Here is a 27,619-nt window from a genome sequence, read left to right on the forward strand (position 1 = left end):
CATGATTTGAAGATATTGGATAGTTTATATTCTCTTGAAGATACATCTTGATGTATTTATGTACTTAAAGGTATATATATTTTTGAATAATTATATATAAGCTAGATTTGCTTTAGTACAAAAGAAAAAGTAAAACATTGTTGACTAATACAATTCTTGCAAAATATATTTAAATGTGGAATTGGTTTATTCAAACTTTTTTTATTTCATTGAAGTGGTTCTTCTAATAATATTGTGTGTTTTGCGATATATTATAACATTCATTCGTGGGTGATAGTTTGTTAAATCTAAAATGTTGAAAAAATTCATTCGTGTTTGCTTTGGAATTTTAAAATAATAATTTAACACAGTCAAGAAACTTCAAGAGTGGTTGACAAAAATTATAAGCAATAAAAGTCTATGAATGTTTAAGACATAGAAAGTTTCGAGTGAATAATGAAATAGTTAGAAGTACTTTATTTTCAAATATTTAATATTATTCTTTTTTTTGTTTCAATTATGATTTGTGTTTTTTTAATTATAAAAAGAAAAAATGTTATGGGATACACATTCAACTTAGAAAAAAAAACTCATTTCATATGCAATTAATATTGATATATGATCTTGAACAATAATTGACAATATAAAAACAATATTATTGAAGTATCCATGAATTAATAGTGTGTCACACAAATAGTTGTACATTGGTTGCATTTCATAATGTCGTTATCATTGTTTGAACTTAGAATTTACAAGAGAGTGGTTGAAAAATAGAATGCGGTAGTCGAACTTGCATTGTCATGATTTGAAGATATTGGATAGTTTGTATTTTTTTTATGGGTTATTGAAATGAAAGTTTTGATGAGTAATTATAGCTTTTTAAATGTATTGATGAATCATTAGTGATAAATTAAAACTGAAGTTATATAATGTATGAAATAATTGTACTTGGACAAATGAAAAGGTTTGTATTATATATTTAAGAAACAAAACATAATAAAATAGAAGATGACTTTGGAATGTGCCACATCAGAATTTTGGTGAGTTGGCAAATATTGGAGGATGTGGCATAGAGGAAGAACTTTGGAGGGTTCTGTTTTGCATTGTCATGATTTGAAGATACTAGATAGTTTGTATTTTCTTATGGGTTATTGAAATGAAAGTTTTGATGAGTAATTATAGCTTTTTAAATGTATTGATGGGTCATTAGTGATAAATTAAAACTGAAATTATGTATGAAATAATTGTACTTGACAAATGAAAAGGTTTGTATTATATATTTAAGAAACAACATAATAAAATAGAAGATGACTTTGGAATGTGCCACATCAGAATTTTGGTGAGTTGACAAATATTGGAGGATGTGGCATAGAGGAAGAACTTTGGAGGGTTCTGTTTTAATTATTATAATAATATAATAATAGATAGAAGTGATAAATTAAAACTGAAATTATATAATGTATGAAATAATTGTACTTGGACAAATGAAAAGGTTTGTATTATATATTTAATAAACAAAACATAATAAAATAGAAGATGACTTTGGAATGTGCCACTTCAGAATTTTGGTGAGTTGGCAAATATTGGAGGATGTGGCATAGAGGAAAAACTTTGGAGGGTTCTGTTTTAATAATTATAATAGAAGATATCAACTATTAACATATTAAAACTGAGAACAATTTTAAAATCTATTATAATTGGTTCACATATTTTGAATATAAAACCTACAATAAATTAATTGGATGATCATTTTTTTGCAATACCCAATAATCAGATGAAAATGATCCACATATTTTGAAAATGATTTACCTATTAATTGTCCATCTACAAAGAAAAAAAAAAGTATAAACTATTTTGCGGTTTATAGTATCATAAAGCACAATGCACAAGTTAGAATAATATAGTGTCACAAATCCAAAATCCAAAATCAGAAATGTTTTTTGAACACATTTTCCCATATCACACACCACATAACCATATGGTTTGGATTTTTTAATATTATTCTCTTTTCTCATTTACCATTCTCTCTCCCCTTGATCAAAAAGACACCAGCTCGAGTGTATATACACATCGGAATTATGTTGCTCCTCCAAAATTTGCTCCTAAAAAGCTCTTCATACAACAAAATCAATATCTTCATTGACTTCTTTGTTGCCATGCTATGCACAATAGCTTCAAGTTCAGTCCCTTCACACCTATCACTAATTACTACCAAAGAAAGCTATTATATAACACATATTTGTACAAGAAAAAAGGCGCTAAGACTTAAACAACATGCCACCATAAAGAGAATTAACAATCAAGTTATAAATTTTGTAAAATCACAGTAGTTCATTGAGTTGAAAATCACAGTTGAGCCAAAGAAATAATTAAAAGGAAATATAAAGCTCGAAATGATAATATGAAAAAATATGATACAATTAGAGTATAATACCCTTTTATCTAGTACTCTTAATGCAACTAATCTAATAAAATTCTACCTTATCATAACTAGCTTCTAATTACCCTAAACCATATCTAACTTTTATAATTCTGATAAACTCACCGTTATACCAATATGCACTCGGGTGGTATACTGATTTTTGTACCACAGTTTCAAGATTTAGGAATTTTGGTCTTTAGCTGTACAAGAGAATTATAAGCTCCATCAAGTGTTGATATATACTCTATTGGCTTTAATTCAAAAATTGGTAGGTTAGAATCACTTCAGGTCATTTTTTTCTGCACTTCATTACATATTCTTTATCACACCAGACTTTCTCAATTATAAAAGCATAGCAAAATATGAGTTAGTGATGCCAATACTACTACTAAAGATAAATAACACAAGCATAGCAGATAATAAAAGCATATGCTTATATGCTAACTCATCAAAACTGTTACTACTTTCTCCTTGTTTGTTATATCAACAAAATAGAGAGGGTAATGAAAAGGTCATCCCTGTCATGAGTTTGATAAAGAGAGTTTCAAAACAAAATGAAGTTTTAAGAACATGATGGTGGTTGTTCATTCTTTAGAACACTAGCGAGGAGTTGCTTCAACTCTTCATCCTTCTTCTCCCTCAAATCCATATACCGCAGGATTTCTTCCTGTTGTCTTGTCAGACGCTCGATTTCTTCTTGATTCTTCAAGTATTTCTCTTTTAACAAAACCACAACTTCATCATCTTTTTCTTCTCTTTCTTTTCTTTCCCTTTCTTCAATCGCTTCGTTAGCTTCTGCTTGAGCAGCCATATCAGAACGAAACCGAACATCATCCTGCACAACAGTTACTTTGTCGGACAAAGAGACATTGTTTCTGATAGTATCTTGAGTCACTTCTTTGCTCCCATTTGCATCTTTAACAATTTTCTCCAAACCTCCTATTGAAGGTTCATTGTTCCCTTTAGGTACTGGTCTTTTCATTGGTAATATCTTTTTGAAATCGACATAATCTGCTGAAGAGGCTGAACAACATTGATTGAATAAATGCTTACATTGATTTGATGTGCAACCACACTTGTACTCTTCCAATAAAGGCTTACAATCCTCATCAACATCAATATTTTCAACAGCTTTCAAACCATTATGAACAAAATTTTTAGAGTGAACATTAGCATAAAAATCATCAGCCTTCCTAGTTTTAGATTTTGAATCATCAACACAAAATTTTCCGAAAGTAAGAGTGTCGACAAGTTTGGGAGGAAATCCAGGTGGAACGTCAGGATCATTACCACTTTTCCTTTGCAGAAAAAAGTTACCACTTTTGTTAGCTTTTCCTCCATGAGGTCTATGTTTTCTTGAACTTGCACTTCTCTTCCGCCGCACAATATTCTTAACAAAATCGTCGCAACCCGATACAGATTGCTTCCACCACTTTGCATAACGATCGGTAACATCTGCTTCAAAAAATCTAGAAGGAAAGTACAAATTTCTATCAGAAAATGGCCTGCAGTAATTTTCCCAAGCAACGGCTTTGGTCCAATTGGATCTAGGCACGTGAGCCGGAACATCTTGATCCATTCCAAATTGCATAGCAACTCTATGAGGGAGATATTGCTCTGTAGAGCCAAATCCAACAAGCTCACAAACTCTCAAGCATGTAACAAATGACAATATTTCTTTATCCAAATCTTTCTTAAATGGTATCCAAATTTCATCATTTGGATAAAACATTCCACACTTATCGCCATATCTAACATATGGACGCCAAAGAAAATCATCCATAGCTAAGTCTAATGCCAACCTAACATTGTCAATATTCAAATCCTTAACCATATGCCACCTAAACAATAAAGGGTCTCCATGGTTGATCAACATGGATTGTGGTTGTGGTTGCAAATTTTTGAACCTCTCCCACACCCAAATTTGAACCAAGTAAAAAGGTGATTGAAGAGTAACCTCCATGGGAATTCTATCACCTCCCAATGAACATTTTTTTCAAACCAACAACAGTTTCCTTAAACAAACTTAAATCCTTATATAAGCTGGCCAAAACAGCTGGTGCCAAAGCAAATTGATTCCCTCTAGCAAGATGAATAGCAATATGAAACAAAGAACTTTTCACCAAATTAATTTTATGAGGAAAAACAAAAATTGACAACCAAGCAGCAAGAAATGCTTCATGTTCAATTTCACTACCTTTATTAATGAAAATATCCATCCACTTTGAAGTTGAAGCCTTACTTTTTCTAGTCTTCCAAGGTTCTTGTCTTGCAAGGATCAATTTCTTCTTCACCTCTTTCATTTCTTGGTCTTTAATTTCAGCGAAAACAGGTTCACCAAGAATAGGGTAACCACCCAAAACCATAACATCCTCCAAAGTGATTGTTGCTTCACCAAAGGAAAACACAAAGGTGTTAGTTTCAGAACACCATTTCTCAACAACCCCAAATAGCAAGTTTTTATTTCTAAGTACTTTGCACTTAGTACTCATTATAGCTTCAAATATTCCAGCTTTTTTCCACACTGATTCATACTTTTGTTTGAGCTCATCAACCCAACAAACCCATTTCTCTTGTGGTTGGCGCCACCCATTGCAATGCATTTTCAAAGGCCATTCCTTTGGTTCAAATTCAAAAGAAGAAAATGATGGGTTAAGCTCAAAAGATGGTTCATCAATGGTGTTTGAAATTGGTTTGAGAAAATGTGCAGTTCTGAAAGTTGGTTCACTGTCTCCAGCAGGTGAAAGCATGAAATTTTCCCTCACCTCCATAAGGGTATTTTCCAAAGTTTGTTCATTCATCATATGAGTATGACACTATTCTTCAAAAAGCTCTAATTTTTATAATGAGAAAATGAGTAACATGGGGTTGAAACTGATTTTCAAAAATGGTTGATTTCAAAACTTTAGCAAAAAATAATATTCAGAAAAGGGTGCGTTGGCACCAAAAATTGTAAAATGGTAGCATGTTTTTGGCGACTTCAGAAGAGCATCCTTGTCAAAGAAGGAAGAATACTGGTGTGTAAAAAACCGGAATTACCCTTTTCTGTGTTGGGGCCAATTGAATTAAGTTGAAGTACTATTTTGCTTTTTTAGTCGCTTGGTATTATGGTCCTTTACTCTATTTCTGGGGATAAAAAACAAAGGTTAATTTCAGTTTTAAATCTCTATTAAATATTATAATTTATTTTTTATTAAATAATATTTTAAAAGTAATATATATTTATATATATTTACTAAAAGTGGCATTTATTCATTCAAATAAATGGAAATTATATTGATCAACCAAATAATTTAGAATTGTTAAAGATAAAAAAGATGAATCTGTGAAGAAATTTACAGTATCCAAATTAATAGCATAAAATATAAAAAATATATAAATATGACAAAACATAGAAATATGATAAAATTAAAACATTTGAAATAACTATGCCTCCAGAATTATAGGGCTAAAGTCATTAATTAAATCTGCATTTGATTGAAATTAATGTCTTAATTTAAAATCAAACAAACACCACAACAAGGTTGAAAATCACGAAAAAAAAAACTGACAATAAAATTAAATATGTGTAAAACACTTATTTCTGTAAAAAAAATGAAAAAATAATTTAAAAGAGTGATTTAAAACTAAAAATTTGACCATCAAATAGCATGGTGTATTTCTCATTCCTCTTTAACAAGTAGAGGGCTTATTATTATCTATTAGAATAATATTAGTAATACCGTATCTACCATGTGAAATTTTAACTTATAGAAAAGAGTACGTTAAAATATGTGTTTTAAAAAGTATATAGTTAGTTAAACAATTAAATTGTAAATAATATTTAAATACAACTTTAAATTAATATTAATTTTTTAATTATTTAAAAAGAGTCATCGTTATAATATTTTTGAAGTAAATTTCATAACTTTCAAAGATACTATTAAATAATCACATTTAAAAAAAAATCACACATTCTCTTTAGAGAATAATCGCGCATTTTTAATCACATTTCATAATTTTCAAAGATACTATCAAATAACATATCAAAAGAAAAACTAATAACAACATTTCTAATCATTATTTTTTATCAAAACGAACTTCTTAATCTTCTCTGTGGAGTCATTCACGGACTAAAATCTCTAGTTGAACCAAATAAAGTCTGGTGTATTGAGTTCTTTTCCTCTATAATAAATAAAACCATATTGGAATTTGCCAGTTTTTTTTTAATTATATGAATTTTTTTTTTAATCAATATGTCATAATTATTATAAGTAAAAAAAATTGATGCCCTAATAATTTTAGAGTCATGTGCAATGACCGAGATTGGATACAACAATTAGAGGGTCACTTGGTAGCATTCTTCTATCTATTATGTATCAGGTAAACTACTATTTGAATATCTAAAAGTGTAGGTATTGTCACTTTAGTCTACGACTTAACACAAAACTCAAATTAATCTTTAGATTATCAAAATAATCTTTGAAAGAGATAACTTATTGTCAAAATAATCATTAACCGTTATATGGTCGGTGACTAAATTAACTAACGTTTTTATGATTTGATGATTAATTTAAACTTTTGGTTTAATCAAATACTAAAATGATAACATTCAACACTTTTAAGAACTAAAATTGTGATTTACCCATTATATATCTATATATCATTTATTTTATTTTATTTTTATCTATTACTATTATTATTATTATCTATAAAACTTAATGTTTATCACTATTACCATCTTACCCTAATCTAATTTTATAACACATTATCTTTTTAAAGGTTAAACATATATTTTTACTACTAAAAAATAAAAAATTTACTTTCTATTCTCTTCATATTTTATCATTTTTTATTCTTTTCACTTTTTTCATTTCTCTTACTTTTTCATCTCCCTTATTTTTTTATATTTTTTTATTTTTACGCTTTCTACTTTCCTTATTTCTGTTACTTTTCTTATATATTTTATTATGTTCTATTTTCCTTATATTTCTTAAATTTTCCTATTTTATTACTTTTTCATTTTTCACTTTTTCCTCTCTCATTTTTAATTTTACATTTAAAATTAAAATCAACTATATCCAATCTTTCACCATATTTGTTTTTCAACATTCTTTTTTCCTTCCATGTTTTCTATGATCATTTTTAACTTTTTATTTACTATTTATATAAAAATAATAACTACTTTAAAAAAATAGTATATCATATCTTCAAATATATTTACATGTTTAATTTTCAGGTTAAGATTATCAATTTGAAAATAAACTATATAAAATTATTAATTCTAACATTCTCTCACACAATTAGATCACTTTTTTCTTTATCTTCAACCATTTTAATATTATTTTTTCTTATATTTTTCTTTGATAGAATGCATTTTGTTATGACTTTAATACTAACATATATTATCGTACATGATTAATATGAACTCGATTTTGTTATTACTTTATACAAAGCCTAATTTACTATATAAATTATATACGAGATGAATATTTTTCTTTGATCAATTAATTAAAATATGATCTTTCATAATTATTTTATTAAAAGTTTTATTATTAATTTTTATTGAATGTCTTCTACTTAAAAAATTTGAAGAATATTATAATATACTAATTATTATAATATTATATATAAATGATAGACAAGGCAAATATATGGCCATATATAAACTACATGATTTGTATAATAAAATTGTCATACTCATTATAATTCATAGTAGTAATCATACACTAGACAAATTTAAATTAGTAATTAATTATTTAAGTGGTGGTAATTTACGGAAGAATTAGTTAAGAGAAAAGTTTGCATTTGATTATTAGCCTGTCTCTTTGATATTTTTTAGAAAAAATGAACAAAATTATAATACATTGTTGATGATTTAGAGTACAAACCATACATGAGAAAAATATTTGTTACAAATTAATTAGTTAATACATGGTCACTCACAATTCAATTGGTTACAATATAAATATGTATTTGATTACATGTGTGTCTTTAAATATCTATAAGTTATGCATGTATCCACTAGTTGAGAAGCATATTTCTACAGTAAAACATAACTCAAATAAGTATATGATATACTAATTATAATTTACTATACAAATTACACAAGGTAAATATTTGTCATAGTCAATTACTTAAAATTCATTGTATAAATTAAACACGAAACATATTTGTCATTGATGCATATGATGTAAAAAAATTATTTGAAAATTGAGCGAGAAAAGTGGGTAAAAAATTATAACAACTAATTATAATATATTGTATAGTACTCACTAATCAATTAGTTAAAAAGAGTTCATTCATGAATCAATTAGTTAAAAGAGAAATATGCATAAGAAAAGTATGTGTCACGAGTTAATTAGTTAAAAAATGATCATTCAAGAGTTAATTAAAAGAAAAATGTGTATTTGATTATAATGTGTCTCTTGAATATGGTATAGACAAAAGTGTATGTAAAAAATTATAATACATTAACTATAATTTATTGTACAAATCATATACGGAACAAATGTTTGTCGTTGATGCATAAAAAATGTGTAAGATATTATGATACAATTATTATGATTTACAATACAAGCATACATGAGATAAATGTTCATCACTAATTAAACAGTTAAAGATTATTATTCACTGGATAATTTGTTAATAAAATATCAAATTCATACTCCAACACTCGTGTTCAAAGTTGCCGATGGAAAAATGGTTTTAAATTCAATTCTCTAGTATAAATAAATAAGAACCATTATCTCATAACTGTATTTATTAAGTGTGCAAATTATATTTGAAGACAAATAATTATATTAATGACTGTATATTTTAAAGTCGTATAAATTATGAGTAAATTAGAGATAATAATCTAAGTGTTTAAAATCACAAAGAATATTGTCACCTAATAAACAAGTAATTATGTTTACTAATAGAGTAAGCCATAATATAACAATAAAAAATATTTCAATAGACATAAGATAATCTATAGTCCAACTCAAAGAATTAAAGATAAAAGAAATACAAGTAAATGGTTGATCCTTTAAAGACATAGAAAAAGAACGCTACAATAATTCTTTGTCTCTAACTAAAACTCATGTTTTGCTTAAAGATCAAAAGAAGACAGTTCTAAGTGAAACCTCTAATAAAGTCAATGTTTTGGTACATTAACATTGATCCAATCAAAATTAAGAGGGTTTGACTTTTGCAAAAAAGGGCCAAAATTACTATTTTTAAAATAAAAGGGCCAAAATCACCAAATTGTGAGACTTAGGGGGTCAAAAATATATTTTGAATTTTGATTTCAATTATACATATACCACTAGTACTTAATATAAGAAATTTTGGTATAATTTTTGGTCTCAACTATAAGAAAAAGGTAGTTACTTCAAGGTGTATCAACTGGTATCATTTTTGTATACCCCTATTTAATGTGAGATTTATGTTTGGAATAACTTACGTTTTTTAGTATTAAATAAGTTAATTGTTCTTTGCAATTTTGTAATTTTTTCTTATATTAAGAACCAAAGAGAGTAATTAATACTATATGTATCACTTTTAATTTATTATCTACTACTTTGCATTAATGGTAATAACGAGTAAAGTAATTTAGTAAAAATATTGCTCATTTTGTCATTTTTAATAAATATTCATTGGGTGTTTTACACATATTAGGAAAAATTAGTCACTTTATAAGCACTCATTTCGTGTTTCACATGTATTAAGAAAAGTGAATGATATAATTAATGTTTATATTTTATGTGAAGCTGTTACTAAATTGTTCATTGTATATAGATGATGTATTTATTGATAACTTTTCATATTCTAAAATAAATTATTAATATTAATAGGGATAAATTTGAAAAAAGAACAATAAATACATAGTAATTTGTATATAACTTTATATTTAAGGACAAAAAAATTCTCAATGAGTGCTTATAATTAGAGACATATTACATTTTATATGTCTTTTATTTATAGACTCTTTTTTATTGGTTGAGGGACTATGATAATCCACAAAATTCATTCACTCTTAATTTTCTGTTAGATGACTATAATCCCTTAAAATAATTGAATCTTCTTCCAACAAAAAATTGAAGGAATCCAAAGATTTGATCTTACACATCCACAGAAGACACTCGTACCAGGTACTGAAACTGATAAAGTTCTGCTAGTCCACTAATAGTTTTGATGCACAAGTTCATCATTAATATCACCAATCCATAATTTGCTACTTAAAATATTCTAATCAACAGATCAAGTAATAAACACAACAAAATCAGTAGCTTCATTCACTTCATATTAATTAATCATCTACTACTAATGCTAATTACTACAAATAAAAGCAACTATCACATGCTGCACAAAAAAAAGGTAACTGTCACATGCTACCATACATAGTGAGTTAGCAATAAAATTGGTGTAAACTATTGCACAAAATTAGGAATATGAAGTTGGTTCTATACTTGCAAAAAATCATTGTTTTTATGTACTTATAAACCAAGGAGTACTATGCCTTGGCTTTGGCTCAAACACTTTCAACTCTTGAGCCAAATCTTTCTTCTTTAAGCTTACCAAACACTTTTTCAAGCTTCTGAATCCTGTTTTCAAGATCCAATGCCATGTCTAATGTAAAAGAACTAACACTTTCCTCTTTTGTGTCGTTCACACTATTTCTATCACAAAATGGACTCTTGATTTCATTTTCATCATTACATCCAGCTATTTCATCCCCAGAATTTGTCGATATAAAATCGCCAAATTGATGACTAGACGAAGCATTAAGATTTCCAACTACTTCAAGTTCATCATCACTACAACTTGATAGTTCGCAAACTAACAAATCATCCTCTTTATCCAAATCCACCATTTGTCGCCTCTCAAACTTGAAACTAAAACCAGGTGTTGGTCCATAAGATTCTTCACACTTTATTAAATCTTCGCCTTCCTCGCCCGATTTTGATTGCTTCCACCAATCATAGTATCTAGAAGAAACACCTGGCGTGCTTGAACACAATTGAAAGCACAACTTTATATCCACTATTGCCATCGGCTTGGTATAACTCAACCAAGGATCCGTCTTACAAAAGTCAACCATATCAGGAATGTCTTGATCCATACCAAATTGCATCGCGACGCGGTGCGGGAAGTACTTCTCTTTACACGACCCCATACCAACCAACTCGCAAACTCTCAAACACCGCACAAACGAAAGTAATTCTTCGTCTAAACAAGGATTATCACATTTCCACTTATCTTTTCCATTATAAACCTCAATGCATGGTGAATTCTCATATGGTTGCCACAAAAATCCATTCTTTAACCCTGCACAATCCAATACCTTTTTCAAGTTTATATCTTTCATCATTTTTACTTCACCCCATCTAGCCACTTTAGGTAAATCATGCCCTTTTGAATATGGATATGGCGGCATCAATGATGGAAACCTCTCAAAAGCCCAAATTTGAACCAATTGAAAAGGTGCCCAAAGTGTTACTCTAAGATTCTTTAAGGATGTAACATTTTTATTAATTATGCCACTAAGCAAACTTAAGTCCCTATAAACACTAGCTAAAACAGCAGGTGCAAGAGCTATTTTATCTCCATGAGCCAAATGTATTGCAATAGGAAAAACACTTTTCGAAATGGTTTCAAAAGGAAAAACAAACCTTGACAACCAAAAAACCAAAAAAGCTTCATGCTCCACTTTACTTTCATTCTCCATAAAAAACATCATCCATGGTCTTTGAGTAACTTTCCTAGCTCTAGAACTATTAAACATTCTCCTAGCCTCAATAAGTGCTTCTTCTGCTTCCTTTTCACTGTTCAAAAGAGGGGTTGAAACAGAACAACCCAAAACAGAATAACCAAAACAAACCTTTGTGTCTTCCAATGTTATTGTTGCTTCCCCCCAATTGAAAACAAAAGTGTTGGTCTTTGAACACCACCTATTTGCAAGTTCAAGAATCAAATCATCATCCCTTTTGATTTCATAGGTAGAAGCTTTGATTGCATGGTAGATACCAGCTTTTATCCATAAAGATTCAAACTTTGGTTCCAATTTTCTGACCCATTTCTTCCATTCTTCATGGGGTGGTCTCCAACCATTGTAGGTTACTTGTAGTGGCAATTTTGTTGTGGTGGTTTGAGAGAAAATGGGAAAATGAGGAATTTGTTGTTGTGAGTCTTTGATGAAAGGTTTGAGGAAATGTGCAGTTCTGAGAGTTTTGTTTCCACCAGATGATGGTGAAACCATTAGTTCTTGTCTAGATTCTATGATGGTGTCATCCATTTTTTTTTTTAAGTGGAAAGGACAAGAGTTAAGGTTTGGTTTTTTAAATGGAATGAATGTTTGGGAGCTGAACTTTAAGTTGCTAGTACTTTTTTAAAGAAGTACTTTTTTTTTTTGTTTATGATGTCTTAAGTTTCTAAATTGTTTTTAAAAAAGAAGACTCCAAATTTTTACCAAGAGTCACTGTTTTAAAATACTAGCCTAATAATATTAATAGGCCTAAATTAATTATTCATCCACCTATAATAATTGTCATCTCTGTAAAAAAAATATTTTAAAAAAATGTCACTTTTAGTTTTTAATAAAATAATTTTAATTTCTTTTAACCAACTGTACTTACAAGAATAAATTAATAATTGATAAAATTAGTTAATTTATTAAACTGTTATTTTTTTCTTTTATTTATAATTTATTCTTAATTAAGGTAAAATAATTTAAGTATTATGAGAGGAAGGGAATAAAGATTTTAATACAAAAGACAATCTATTTTATTTTAAACATTCAAATTATTCCTTACATTTAAACAAATATTATATATACATCAATCAATTAATTCTTTCATTTATCAATTCATAGCTACTCTTTACAAACATGCCTTAGCTTTCTAAGGCAACCTTATAATAGATACTCTTTCCGACCATTTTGGCAAATTTGTTTATCTTGGTATAAATTGAAGTGTTCAACCTCTCACAAATCCGTCTTTACGCGTAAGCAATAATTTAAATTCGATTAAATTTAAAAAAACAAAGACAAAAAAAAAAAACAAAAAAAAATAAGAACAAGACACAGACATAAACACATTAGAAAAATAACTAAGTTTGAGTTATCCATCTCGTCTTAATTTATTTTATAAATAAATTATTATTTTATGTTATTATTGATTCACTCATTAAAAAAATTACAATTAGATCATTAATTTAGTATTTAGGAATTGTAAAACTGTGTTAAGAATTATTACTCTTGAATGGATTGACAAGTGGTAACCATGTATAACTTGTTACGAGTTACTTTATGTTTATTTATTTATTTTCTAAAAAAATATTTAAATATTGCTATTTGGGCAGTTGGCAACTCATCTCTAGATCAATTTGATCTCACATTTATTTCTTCTCGTCCTTATTCAATCGACAACTTATCGGATTTTGTTGGGGTAAGGGACATATTATGACCTAAAAATTAGTCTAATCAAATATTTGAATCATGTAAGGGACACATCAAATCTGACCTAACACATCTTTTATATAACACTACTTAAATATTAAATTATTGACAAATTTATATATATATTTATTATTATTATTTCTAAATATATCTCCCACTAATATTATGAAATTATTTTAAAAGATGAAAATTTAACATTAAATATATCCATAAACTATAAGTAATAGTCAATAAAAATTATATACATTAATTACATTGAAATTTTCTCTTAATACGTGTAAAAATTAAAGTGTCATATATCTGCCGTCTTTTTAAGAAGATCAATAACTTTGAAAAATACACGTTAGTAAAAAAAAATACATTTATTGTTTATTCTTTGTCTAACACGTCGTCAAATAAGGAATCTATCTATACATAATATATCAAACTTTATTTTAGGATATGTTTGACATATGTCATCTAACGAGACTACTTAGGTTAATATAATATTTCTATAAGTAGAAATATGTTATAATTATTTATATCGTTTTATTTTTTTTATTATTTATTTATTTATTATTATTATTATTCAACTTTCAATGATTATTATCAATATAAAAGTATCATCTATCTTAATTTATCTATTCTTTAAGTTATTATTGATGTTAATTAATTTTATTATCTAATTTTAGTAAAACGTATTAGAGTCATTAGTAACACCGTTTCTGCTACATTTTTTATATTTGATCATGATGGAGTTTTTTTGACAAACAAATCATGTCTAAATTTGTTTAATGAAATGAATCAAGTGAGTATATTTTCTCAACTTTATTTTATCTTCAACTTTTGTAATTAGTGTGTTTTAGTTAAGTTTATTTTGATGATTTGATTAATTTTTTTAACAATAATGTGAATATTAGGATTCACAATCGAACCCTGTTCCAAAACTAATTTGAGGTTTGATTGAAAAACGGTTTCTATTTAAGATAGATGTAAAAAAATGATGTGAATTCAAATTTTGAAAAATAATTTCATGTAAAAAAGCTCTTGTAACTTAAATATTATAAAAAAAAAAATATTTAGCTATGTTATTGTTGAGGTGGTTTCTATTCTTTTACCTTTTATAAATTGTTTTACTCATCTAAATCAATATGTATTAATTCCTGATTTTGACAATTTGTGATTAAGGTTGTTGCGGGTGCGGAACTTGACAATGATGTAGAAGGTGGTGTAACAAAGGATTTGATGTCCAAATTTGAAGAAGAAGCTATTGAGGAGAAATGTCAAGTCTCAAACTTAGTCTCTATACTAGTTACACACGACTTTGGATGATTGCAGCTCTCTTAAAAGGAGATTTATGGAAGTTGTTGATGACAATGATGAAGTAAATTCAAAGAATGTAAAAAATATCAAAATTGAGAAGGATTGAGAATCATGCTTCATATTAATATAGAATTTTGCTATTTTATTTTGAATTAAACTAAGAGCCTTTGTTTTGGATGAACTTTGTTGGATCCATACATTGAATTTCTATCAATTTATTATTTATGAATATTTTAATAATATGCTTGCTTTCAATTTTGTATGGACTTCATAGCCCTTCTATGGATATGGTTTTACATTTTTTTTTTATTATTTTCAATGGTTGCATTTTTTAATTTTAAATTTACTAATGTATTATACATTCTAAAGTTATTATTAAATATCAAGAATTGATATTTTACTTATGCTAAATCTCATACGTAGAAGGTATGCAAATGATTTTTTTTTTTCAATTTATTTATACTACTAATCTCTAATTTAGCTTATATGATACTCATTATTTTGCTTTGTGTATATGCAAATCAAATGGTACTAGAGTTACTAAAATCAACAAATTTAAAAGATTTCATGAAGACTAATATGTAAATTCAAAGATACAAGATAAATGTTGAAAAACTATGGATATCAAATTAGAACATAGTTTTTGTGTGTTTTGTAATTGTTATTTTGTAATGATGAGTTTATTTATCTTTAGTATTTAAGCTACAAGAAGTATTACTAGAATAAATAATATTTTGCCATTTGATCCAACAAAACAAAATCTATTAAAATAGACTCCCGCATATTATTGTGACACATCATCCAATATTATGTCATTTTATTCAAATATTTCCACCTCAACAAAAATCATATGTGGTAAGTCTACAATACACTATTTCATCCTCCTTCTTCCATCCTCTTATTATTCCACTTCCAATTTACTCTAACACACTTTTTATTTATTTATTATTATTACTATTTAGCATATAATATTATGTATAACTATTCATGTGCCATGAGTTATAAATTAAAGTACAATTAATATTAGTTAATCAACATTCATGGCTCCTACATCATTATTGGTAACAATTTTTCGATGGTTTTAACTACAATTAATATATTGGTCGGTTTAAGACTTCTCAAGAAATATATAAATGACAACAATTTATGAAAATTTGTGAAAATTATTTTGTATTATATATTGTTTATGTTTATTTAGGTATTAATAGTGTATTAATCCGTGCGATGCACCGACTATATATATCCATAAAAATGATGTATATATGGACTTAAATTTTTAACTATCAAGTTTATGAAATTAACATAAACTTACCTCAATATTTGTTAGATGAAAATGGTATGCTACATATGCCTATGCGTAGATATGGAGTTTCAAACGGCAGACAAAATTTCGTACTACGAACTTCGTTGTCCGATTAACTATTGGTAAATAAATATACATAATCTCATCTCCAATGTATAATTGAATTTAATCATTCGTATCAATCTTCAATGATTTATATTTTACAATTTTTTTTACAACAACAAATGGAACATCTCATATTAATACTATTTTCATAACTTCAATTGACATAGAATCGATCACATTGAACAACAAACATAAGAATCTGAGTTCAACTACAATCTCATGTGACCATACAGTTGATGCAGACAATCCACTATTATTAAAATTAACTCAAAATATTTCATTTATATATATTCACATTCATTTTCTTTAAATGATATATGAGAAAACTATGTTTGTATTTTAGCTTCATCTAGAATTCGTAGGAAAATCATAATGAGAAGCCATACAATCCAACCAATAAAACATGTTTCTAGTTAGTATATTCCATTTTCATATTGTATGCTTTCTTATTTTATCTTGATAATTATTAACCTACTACATTTTGGCATTTACAAATTATAAGCTTCATTACATTTAAAATTACATGTTTCTTTATTTTAATATACATTTTTTTGTCGAGGAGTTATATTGTATATGTGTTACTCAATTGACGAATGAGACTCCTGTTGGTATGTATGACCTCGTAATAAGCGGAATATATCATAATGTATCAGTTCTTTATGAAATTAAATCAATTTCATACACACAGCGGAAATTAAATTGTGGCATACAAGATTAGCAAGTTTTATTAGATTGATATGAGATTAATCAAGATGCATACAAGTCAAATTATCAGATTAAACAATATTACTTATCACAGAATATGTTTAACATGCATCTAATTTTAATCACATATACAGATATATCAAGATAGTAAATCAAAGGAGTTAAGGGTTAGAGAAGATTGCACCAAGGATTTATACTGGTTCAGTTGTCCACTTGACAACCTACATCCAGTCCTGCAAATCCAAACGGATTTCAGATTTTCTTCTCCAATAGAAAGAATCAATTACAGATTGTCCAGTTTCCTCCCCGAAACCTATCTATCTTAATGATCTCTTTCCTATTGATCACCCTCTGATCCTTGTAGATACTCAGCAATCTAACACAGAATCAAAGTACGACTCTTTCTTGTTGAACACTCTTCACCCAAGAAAGTAGTCACCAGTTTCTAGCTGGCTTTTCTCGCTTTCGTTTTTGTTTAAAAGAATTATTACAAACAGAATACAGGAAGAACAAAAAGTAGTCTTCAATCATTAGACACAAAATGTCCCTTTCTGCAACAGAAATGACATCTGCCATCAAAGGATGAATGTTTATTTGGTTTAGTAAAGATGTCATACATACTCTTAGCAATAGCAGATTTTTGACCATGTTTGACATTTCTGGTTTGCATATAACCAATACCAGATCTGTTTTTATTTTTTCTTTTGACATGCATATTTGGTGTATATCCTAAACCAGATTTTTCATGAACATGTCTTTGATTGCTAAGTATGACATTTAGCTTATCTTTACTATTTGCAAAATTTAATAAATCAGATTTTAATGATGCAACAGTATTTTCAAGTTCAATGCACTTTGCAGATTTTTCTTGTGAATCCTTTTTCAGTTGTTCACATAAATTTTCAATTTCTTTATGCTCAACATTCATTTGTTCAAGTATTTTCTTTGTGCTTAACAACTGTTTTATGGATTTCACATAGTCATCATGCAGTTCATTGAAAGCTTCTTGTAGCTCATCATATGTTGGATTAGATTGTGAACTAACCTCATTTTCTGATTCTGAATTTGTATCTGCCATGAGACACAAGTTGACTTCTTCTTCATCAGAAGATGCAGAGGATTCATCGTTATCATTCCATGCAATATAAGCTTTTCTGGTTTTGGTGACTGGTTCCTTGCCTTTTGATTTTGTAGCTCTATTCTTGTTTTGCAATTTGTAGCATTCTGACTTTATGTGACCAGTTTTACCACATTCATAGCATGTAATGGTCTTGTTGTCAGTAGTCTTGGAGCTAGATGGTTTTCTGAATTTGTTGTCTTTCTTCTTCAGAAACTTCTTGAATTTCTTGACAAGCAACCCGATTTCCGGCTCTTCAGATTCACTACTGGATTGATCTGAGCAGCTATCTGATTCAGTTTTCGATTGCTGGGCTTGAACCTTCAGGGATAGTCCTTTCTTTTTGCGGCTTTCCATCTCTGATTCGTCCAGTCGATGTAATTCCATTTCGTGTTCTCTTAGTTTACCAAACAAAGTTGCAGTCGTCATCTTTGCTAGATCTTTAGATTCTGCTATGGCTGTTATCTTTGGCTGCCATTCTCTGGTTAGACATCTCATTATTTTTCCAATCTGTTGTTCGTTATCCACTTGCTTTCCCAATGCATGAAGATTATTCACAATGTGTGTGAATCTGGTTTGCAGATCACTGATGGATTCGTCCCTTTTCATGCTGAATAATTCATATTCGTGCATCAGTGTGTTTACGCGAGCTCTCTTCACGTCTGTGGTTCCTTCATGTGTTTCTTGAAGAATGTCCCACATTTCTTTTGCTGACTTGCAGTTTGACACTCTAAAGAATTCTTCTGCACAAAGAGCAGATGTTATAATGTTCTTAGCCTTAGCATTATAACCTACCTTTTTCTTGTCATCATCTGACCAGTCGGCTCTAGGCTTGAGAATCATTGAGTCATTTGTTCCTGCAATCTTGGGAATATATGGACCGTTTTCAACAGCGTCAAGGATGTCTATGCCACTGGCTTCCAAGAAGATTAGCATCCTGTGCTTCCAGTACATATAAGCTGTTCCGTTGAAAGCTGGAGGTCTTGCTAACGATGCGCCTTCTCCCAGAAAATCGTTTGAGGCCATAGTGCTTTTATGAGTGTTACCTCTCGAAAAGTTAGGCTCTGAGGCCAATTGTTGGTATATATGACCTCGTAATAAGCGGAATATATCAGAATGTATCAGTTCTTTATGAAATTAAATCAATTTCATACACACAGCGGAAATTAAATTGTGGCATACAAGATTAGCAAGTTTTATTAGATTGATATGAGATTAATCAAGATGCATACAAGTCAAATTATCAGATTAAACAATATTACTTATCACAGAATATGTTTAACATGCATCTAATTTTAATCACATATACAGATATATCAAGATAGTAAATCAAAGGAGTTAAGGGTTAGAGAAGATTGCACCAAGGATTTATACTGGTTCAGTTGTCCACTTGACAACCTACATCCAGTCCTGCAAATCCAAACGGATTTCAGATTTTCTTCTCCAATAGAAAGAATCAATTACAGATTGTCCAGTTTCCTCCCCGAAACCTATCTATCTTAATGATCTCTTTCCTATTGATCACCCTCTGATCCTTGTAGATACTCAGCAATCTAACACAGAATCAAAGTACGACTCTTTCTTGTTGAACACTCTTCACCCAAGAAAGTAGTCACCAGTTTAAGTAGCCACCAGTTTCAAGCTGGCTTTTCTCGCTTTCGTTTCTTTTCAAAGTATTATTGCAAACTGAATAAAGGAAGAACAAAAAGAAGTCTTCAATCTTGGTCAATGTAACTTCTCACGATTCTATATTTAAAAATTTTGTTTATGAGAACCTTGTCTTTCAAGATCACTTTTTCAGCTATCTTTTTGATTTGTTGATGATCTTCTTTTTCTTTGATCTGAAAAAGTAATCTCAGTGTATTAACCAAGTGTTATTGTATATCAAGAATCTTCAAAAGTATATTTCAGATTAATATCATTGTTAGTTTCATTAACATTGTTGAAAGAAAGATTGAAGACAGTTTATATAGTTTCTGAAAAACACATTAAGCAATCGATTTCGTAAAGTGATAAACCAGTCCAATCGATTATCGTGTGTCTTGCTTTTCTTGAATCTTGAAACTATATAAGCCAATCGATTTACCAATCGATTCTTTAAACAACATTTCTCAGTGATTATGTTAAGACTGATATGAATCGATTTCGTAATCGATTGCAGATGTTATGTTCAAACTGAAACACATATCAATCGATTCCATAATCGATTTATCAAGTCTTCATAATCGATTAACAAATACTTAAAATCGATTTGATCACACGCTCAGAGTTCACTGGGTTTTCAAAAGATCTGTCAATCGATTTGCCAATCGATTGTGTTTAAGTCAGTGACTCAGCTATTTTGATACTAATCGACGTGCCAATCGATTTGTATGTATTTGTCTGAAAACGTTCTTACCTGGGATTTGGTTCAATCGATTGCCCAATCGATTTCGACCAAATTTAACTTGATTGAAATATTACAACATAGATTGTCCAATCGATTTGTATGTCATAGGAAAACTTATTTTGCAAGTGATTTTTAAGTAATCGATTTGCCAATCGATTACCCTTAAAGTAATCGATTTGCCAATCGATTACCCTTAAAACTGGGATTCCACTGTGACTTGTCCAATCGATTTGCCAATCGATTTATTTCAATCAGGTTTACTTTGTGAGTTGTATAATCGATTTGTCAATCGATTACCCTCAAAACTGGGATGCTACTGACTTGTGCATTTTCAATTTCTAATTTAGTCAGTCGATTGCCCAATCGTGTTGTAGATTCTATAGGCCTTACTAGTTTGGGAATATCCTAGAAAGATACCTTCATCTGCCTTAGGGTCAAACTTTCCTAGGTGTTCTTTGCCATTGTTTAAAACAAAGCATTTACAACCAAAGATTCTAAAGTAGGACAGGTTTGGTTTTCTACCCTTGTAAAGCTCATAGGGTGTTTTCCTAAGCAGGGGCCTAATGAGAACTCTATTCACAACATGGGTGGCTGTACTAATTGCATCTGCCCAAAAGTACTTAGGTAGGTTGGAGTCCTTAAGCATGGTCCTAGCTAACTCTTCTAGGGATCTATTTTTCCTCTCCACTACCCCATTCTGCTGTGGTGTCCTAGGGGCTGAATAGATGTGGTTGATTCCATTTGATTCACAATAATTTTGAAAAAGATCATTTTGGAATTCACCTCCATGATCACTTTTTATTGAAACAATTTTCAAATCATTCTCATTTTGTACTAAAGCAGCAAACTTTTTGAAAACAGAGAATGTATCACTTTTATGAGCTAAAAAGTAAGTCCATGTGAATCTAGAATAATCATCAACCAGCACATATCCATACAGGTTTCCACCTAAACTCTTAACTTGGGCAGGTCCGAAAAGGTCCATGTGAACTAGTTGTAAAACTCTATTTGTTCTAACCAAGTCTATAGAGGGAAATGGAGTCTTAACCAGTTTACTTTTCTCACATGCATCACACAGTCTATCTTTAGAGAACTTCCTATTTGGTAGACCTAAGACTAACTGTTTGCTGACAAGTTTATTCAAATGATTTATGTGTATATGAGCAATTCTTTTATGCCAAAGCCATGTTTCATCTGAGTTGGATAACAAGCAGCATACAGCACTAGGTACAGAATTGAAATCCAACATGTAAATGTTGTTGATTCTGTCCCCAATTAGCTTTATGTGTTTGTCATCTTTATGCTCAATAATGCAAGATTGTGATGAAAAACTTACTTGAAAACCTTTGTCACATAGCTGGCTTATACTCAGTAAGTTGTGCTTTAATCCTTCAACATATAGCACATTTTTGATTACTGCAGTTGATTCATCGCCTACATCACCAATTCCAATGATTTTTCCTCTGTTGTTATCACCATATTTGACAAAGCCTCCTTCCTTTAATGTCAGGTTCAGGAATTTGGATTTGTCACCAGTCATGTGCTTTGAGCATCCGCTATCTAGATACCATGAGTGTTTCGTGGATGTCAAGCACACCTGCAATACAAAATCAGAATTTTGTTTTAGGTCCCCAATTTAAATTGGGTCCTGGTTGGTTAGTGTCAAACACAGATTTCTTTTCTATCCAAACTAGCTTCCATCCTTGATTGGCTAATTTTTTAAATTTGCAATTAGACACAAAATGTCCCTTTCTGCAACAGAAATGACATCTGCCATCAAAGGATGAATGTTTATTTGGTTTAGTAAAGATGTCATACATACTCTTAGCAATAGAAGATTTTTGACCATGTTTGACATTTCTGGTTTGCATATAACCAATACCAGATCTGTTTTTATTTTTTCTTTTGACATGCATATTTGGTGTATATCCTAAACCAGATTTTTCATGAACATGTCTTTGATTGCTAAGTATGACATTTAGCTTATCTTTACTATTTGCAAAATTTAATAAATCAGATTTTAATGATGCAACAGTATTTTCAAGTTCAATGCACTTTGCAGATTTTTCTTGTGAATCCTTTTTCAGTTGTTCACATAAATTTTCAATTTCTTTATGCTCAACATTCATTTGTTCAAGCATTTTCTTTGTGCTTAACAACTGTTTTATGGATTTCACATAGTCATCATGCAGTTCATTGAAAGCTTCTTGTAGCTCATCATATGTTGGATTAGATTGTGAACTAACCTCATTTTCTGATTCTGAATTTGTATCTGCCATGAGACACAAGTTGACTTCTTCTTCATCAGAAGATGCAGAGGATTCATCGTTATCATTCCATGCAATATAAGCTTTTCTGGTTTTGGTGACTGGTTCCTTGCCTTTTGATTTTGTAGCTCTATTCTTGTTTTGCAATTTGTAGCATTCTGACTTTATGTGACCAGTTTTACCACATTCATAGCATGTAATGGTCTTGTTGTCAGTAGTCTTGGAGCTAGATGGTTTTCTGAATTTGTTGTCTTTCTTCTTCAGAAACTTCTTGAATTTCTTGACAAGCAACCCGATTTCCGGCTCTTCAGATTCACTACTGGATTGATCTGAGCAGCTATCTGATTCAGTTTTCGATTGCTGGGCTTGAACCTTCAGGGATAGTCCTTTCTTTTTGCGGCTTTCCATCTCTGATTCGTCCAGTCGATGTAATTCCATTTCGTGTTCTCTTAGTTTACCAAACAAAGTTGCAGTCGTCATCTTTGCTAGATCTTTAGATTCTGCTATGGCTGTTATCTTTGGCTGCCATTCTCTGGTTAGACATCTCATTATTTTTCCAATCTGTTGTTCGTTATCCACTTGCTTTCCCAATGCATGAAGATTATTCACAATGTGTGTGAATCTGGTTTGCAGATCACTGATGGATTCGTCCCTTTTCATGCTGAATAATTCATATTCGTGCATCAGTGTGTTTACGCGAGCTCTCTTCACGTCTGTGGTTCCTTCATGTGTTTCTTGAAGAATGTCCCACATTTCTTTTGCTGACTTGCAGTTTGACACTCTAAAAAATTCTTCTGCACAAAGAGCAGATGTTATAATGTTCTTAGCCTTTGCATTATAACCTACCTTTTTCTTGTCATCATCTGACCAGTCGGCTCTAGGCTTGAGAATCATTGAGTCATTCGTTCCTGCAATCTTGGGAATATATGGACCGTTTTCAACAGCGTCAAGGATGTCTATGCCACTGGCTTCCAAGAAGATTAGCATCCTGTGCTTCCAGTACATATAAGCTGTTCCGTTGAAAGCTGGAGGTCTTGCTAACGATGCGCCTTCTCCCAGAAAATCGTTTGAGGCCATAGTGCTTTTATGAGTATTACCTCTCGAAAAGTTAGGCTCTGAGGCCAATTGTTGGTATATATGACCTCGTAATAAGCGGAATATATCAGAATGTATCAGTTCTTTATGAAATTAAATCAATTTCATACACACAGCGGAAATTAAATTGTGGCATACAAGATTAGCAAGTTTTATTAGATTGATATGAGATTAATCAAGATGCATACAAGTCAAATTATCAGATTAAACAATATTACTTATTACAGAATATGTTTAACATGCATCTAATTTTAATCACATATACAGATATATCAAGATAGTAAATCAAAGGAGATAAGGGTTAGAGAAGATTGCACCAAGGATTTATACTGGTTCAGTTGTCCACTTGACAACCTACATCCAGTCCTGCAAATCCAAACGGATTTCAGATTTTCTTCTCCAATAGAAAGAATCAATTACAGATTGTCCAGTTTCCTCCCCGAAACCTATCTATCTTAATGATCTCTTTCCTATTGATCACCCTCTGATCCTTGTAGATACTCAGCAACCTATCACAGAATCAAAGTACAACTCTTTCTTGTTGAGCACTCTCACCCAAGAAAGTAGTCACCAGTTTCTAGCTGGATTTTCTCGCTTTGTTTTTGTTTCAAAGAATTATTACAAACAGAATACAGAAAGAACAAAAAGTAGTCTTCAATCTTGGTCAAAATGGCTTCTCATAATTCTGGATATCAAAGATTTGTTTTTGAGAATCCTTGTCTTTCAAGATTGTTTAGCAGCTATCTTTTTGATTGTTGATAATCCTCTTTTTCAATTTGATCTGAAAAAGTAATCTCATAACCAAGTGTTATTGTGTATCAAGAATATTCAATGTATATTTCAGATTGATATCATTGTTATTATCATTCATGTTATTGAAAGACAGATTGAAGACAGTTTATATAGTTTCTGAAAAACACATTAATCAATCGATTTACCAATCGATTTCGTAAAGTGATAAACCAGTCTAATCGATTTGCCAATCGATTATCGTGTGTCTTGTTTTTCTTGAATCTTGAAACTATATAACCCAATCGATTTACCAATCGATTCTTTAAACAACATTTCTCAGTGATTATGTTAAGACTGATATGAATCGATTTCGTAATCGATTGCAGATGTTATGTTCAAACTGAAACACATATCAATCGATTCCATAATCGATTTATCAAATCTTCATAATCGATTAACAAATACTTAAAATCGATTTGGTCACACGCTCAGAGTTCACTGGGTTTTCAAAAGGTTTTGTCAATCGATTTGCCAATCGATTGAGTTTAAGTCAGTGACTCAGCTATTTTGATACTAATCGACGTGCCAATCGATTTGTATGTATTTGTCTGAAAACGTTCTTACCTGGGATTTGGTTCAATCGATTTCCCAATCGATTTCGACCAAATTTAACTTGATTGAAATATTACAACATAGATTGTCCAATCGATTTGTATGTCACAGGAAAAGTTATTTTGCAAGTGATTTTTAAGTAATCGATTTGCCAATCGATTACCCTTAAAACTGGGTTTCCACTGTGACTTATCCAATCGATTTCCCAATCGATTTATTTCAATCAGGTTTACTTTGTGAATTGTATAATCGATTTGTCAATCGATTACCCTCAAAACTGGGGTGCCACTGACTTGTGCATTTTCAATTTCTAATTCAGTCAGTCGATTGCCCAATCGATTATACCAACACAAACAGTTGTGTTTCCTTACACCTTTGTTATGAAATCGATTTCCCAATCGATTTGCTTTAGTCAAAAGTCAACTTTTGTTGATTTCTTGTGTTTCAAGCAACCTGTTCCAAGTGTGTAGGATTTGATTGTTGTTCCTGAAATCTTGCTCAATTCAAATATTAGATTTATCATGTATTATATGAACATTGTTGAATTATTAATTATGTCAAAATTAGGAATCAAATGATCAAAATCCAACAATCTACGTCAGAAATAACAAATCCAGCTTTTTTACATGTTGTGAAACGTGTATCTCAAAATTACCATATTTTTGAATTGATACATTGTTCATAATTAGTTTTCCAAGCGATTCGTTATTCCAACATGTGAACAATGAATGTATGGATTTTCTCTAATCAATAGGTTTCATTTTCAAAAAATTTGATTGTGAAATCCTAATTTACCCTTGGTATCTCTATCCTTTTATTCAACAAATACAAGCATAAGTGATCAAAGGAATACTTTCCATTGTGAAATTTTTGCACTTGCTGAAACACAGGGTCAAATTCACACCTAAATAATTTATTTTCATCAACAATACATGAATAATATTATAATTGATTTTATCGCATAAAATTTGAGTTCGTTTTTTCCCACATAAATAGTAGACTTTGGAGATCCCTCTTATACATGCTTTGAATATGGAACTCAAATGTGGTACGAAGAGCGAGCTAGGAAAAGTGTTAATAGCAACCAACCTAAATTTTCACTTTGTTGTACAAAAGGAATATTATATATTCCATACTTAAAAAGGCCTACAGAGTTGCTAATGTGGCTAATAGATGGACAAGATCTAAGGAGTAAACATTTTAAAGAAAATATATGAGGCTATAATATTTACTTGATTAGTTATATTTAATTTTTTAATGTCTTAATATAAAAATTATACTAATACTTTTTGAAGTGTGTTTTATTGGTTTATAATGACGGTATTAATAATAGTATATTTGAAACCGATTTGTTTGGCTTTTCTCTCCATATTCAAGGAATGATATACTCAATTTATTTTCGTGATTATTTAAGGATGTCTTAATACTTATTTTTTTTATTTTTTACTTGATTAGTTATATTTAATTTTTTAATGTCTTAATATAAAAATTATACTAATACTTTTTGAAGTGTGTTTTATTGGTTTATAATGACGGTATTAATAATAGTATATTTGAAACCGATTGTTTGGCCTTTCTCTCCATATTCAAGGAATGATATACTCAATTTATTTTCGTGATTATTTAAGGATGTCTTAATACTTATTTTTTTTATTTTTTACTTGATTAGTTATATTTAATTTTTTAATGTCTTAATATAAAAATTATACTAATACTTTTTGAAGTGTGTTTTATTGGTTTATAAAGACGGTATTAATAATAGTATATTTGAAACCGATTGTTTGGCCTTTCTCTCCATATTCAAGGAATGATATACTCAATTTATTTTCGTGATTATTTAAGGATGTCTTAATACTTATTTTTTTTATTTTTTACTTGATTAGTTATATTTAATTTTTTAATGTCTTAATATAAAAATTATACTAATACTTTTTGAAGTGTGTTTTATTGGTTTATAAAGACGGTATTAATAATAGTATATTTGAAACCGATTGTTTGGCCTTTCTCTCCATATTCAAGGAATGATATACTCAATTTATTTTCGTGATTATTTAAGGATGTCTTAATACTTATTTTTTTTATTTTTTACTTGATTAGTTATATTTAATTTTTTAATGTCTTAATATAAAAATTATACTAATACTTTTTGAAGTGTGTTTTATTGGTTTATAA

General features: G+C 29.6%; 3 protein-coding genes across 3 annotated transcripts; all 3 read right to left on the bottom strand.

The window, feature by feature from the left end:
* Window positions 1-2,449: 2,449 nt before the first annotated feature.
* On the bottom strand, window positions 2,450-4,364 carry LOC101513060 (uncharacterized). Its single transcript, XM_027334546.2, has one exon. It carries the CDS (start codon window positions 4,362-4,364, stop codon window positions 2,964-2,966), a length of 1,401 nt encoding a protein of 466 aa, XP_027190347.1. The 3' UTR covers window positions 2,450-2,963.
* Window positions 4,365-4,374: 10 nt separating this feature from the next.
* LOC113783940 (uncharacterized) lies at window positions 4,375-5,354 on the bottom strand. The gene has a single exon (XM_027334547.2). It carries the CDS (start codon window positions 5,203-5,205, stop codon window positions 4,375-4,377), a length of 831 nt encoding a protein of 276 aa, XP_027190348.1. The 5' UTR covers window positions 5,206-5,354.
* A 5,278-nt stretch (window positions 5,355-10,632) lies between these two features.
* On the bottom strand, window positions 10,633-12,711 carry LOC101513388 (uncharacterized). The gene has a single exon (XM_004500015.4). It carries the CDS (start codon window positions 12,657-12,659, stop codon window positions 10,896-10,898), a length of 1,764 nt encoding a protein of 587 aa, XP_004500072.3. The 5' UTR covers window positions 12,660-12,711; the 3' UTR covers window positions 10,633-10,895.
* Between the last annotated feature and the right edge of the window lie 14,908 nt (window positions 12,712-27,619).

The sequence above is a fragment of the Cicer arietinum genome, chromosome 5, assembly GCF_000331145.2.
Source record: "Cicer arietinum cultivar CDC Frontier isolate Library 1 chromosome 5, Cicar.CDCFrontier_v2.0, whole genome shotgun sequence".
Lineage (NCBI taxonomy): Eukaryota > Viridiplantae > Streptophyta > Magnoliopsida > Fabales > Fabaceae > Cicer > Cicer arietinum.

What these genes read in the sequence shown, in the direction of transcription:
- LOC101513060 (XM_027334546.2), bottom strand. Translation starts at nt 4,364, where the DNA reads ATGGAGGTTACTCTTCAATCACCTTTTTACTTGGTTCAAATTTGGGTG.
- LOC113783940 (XM_027334547.2), bottom strand. Translation starts at nt 5,205, where the DNA reads ATGATGAATGAACAAACTTTGGAAAATACCCTTATGGAGGTGAGGGAA.
- LOC101513388 (XM_004500015.4), bottom strand. Translation starts at nt 12,659, where the DNA reads ATGGATGACACCATCATAGAATCTAGACAAGAACTAATGGTTTCACCA.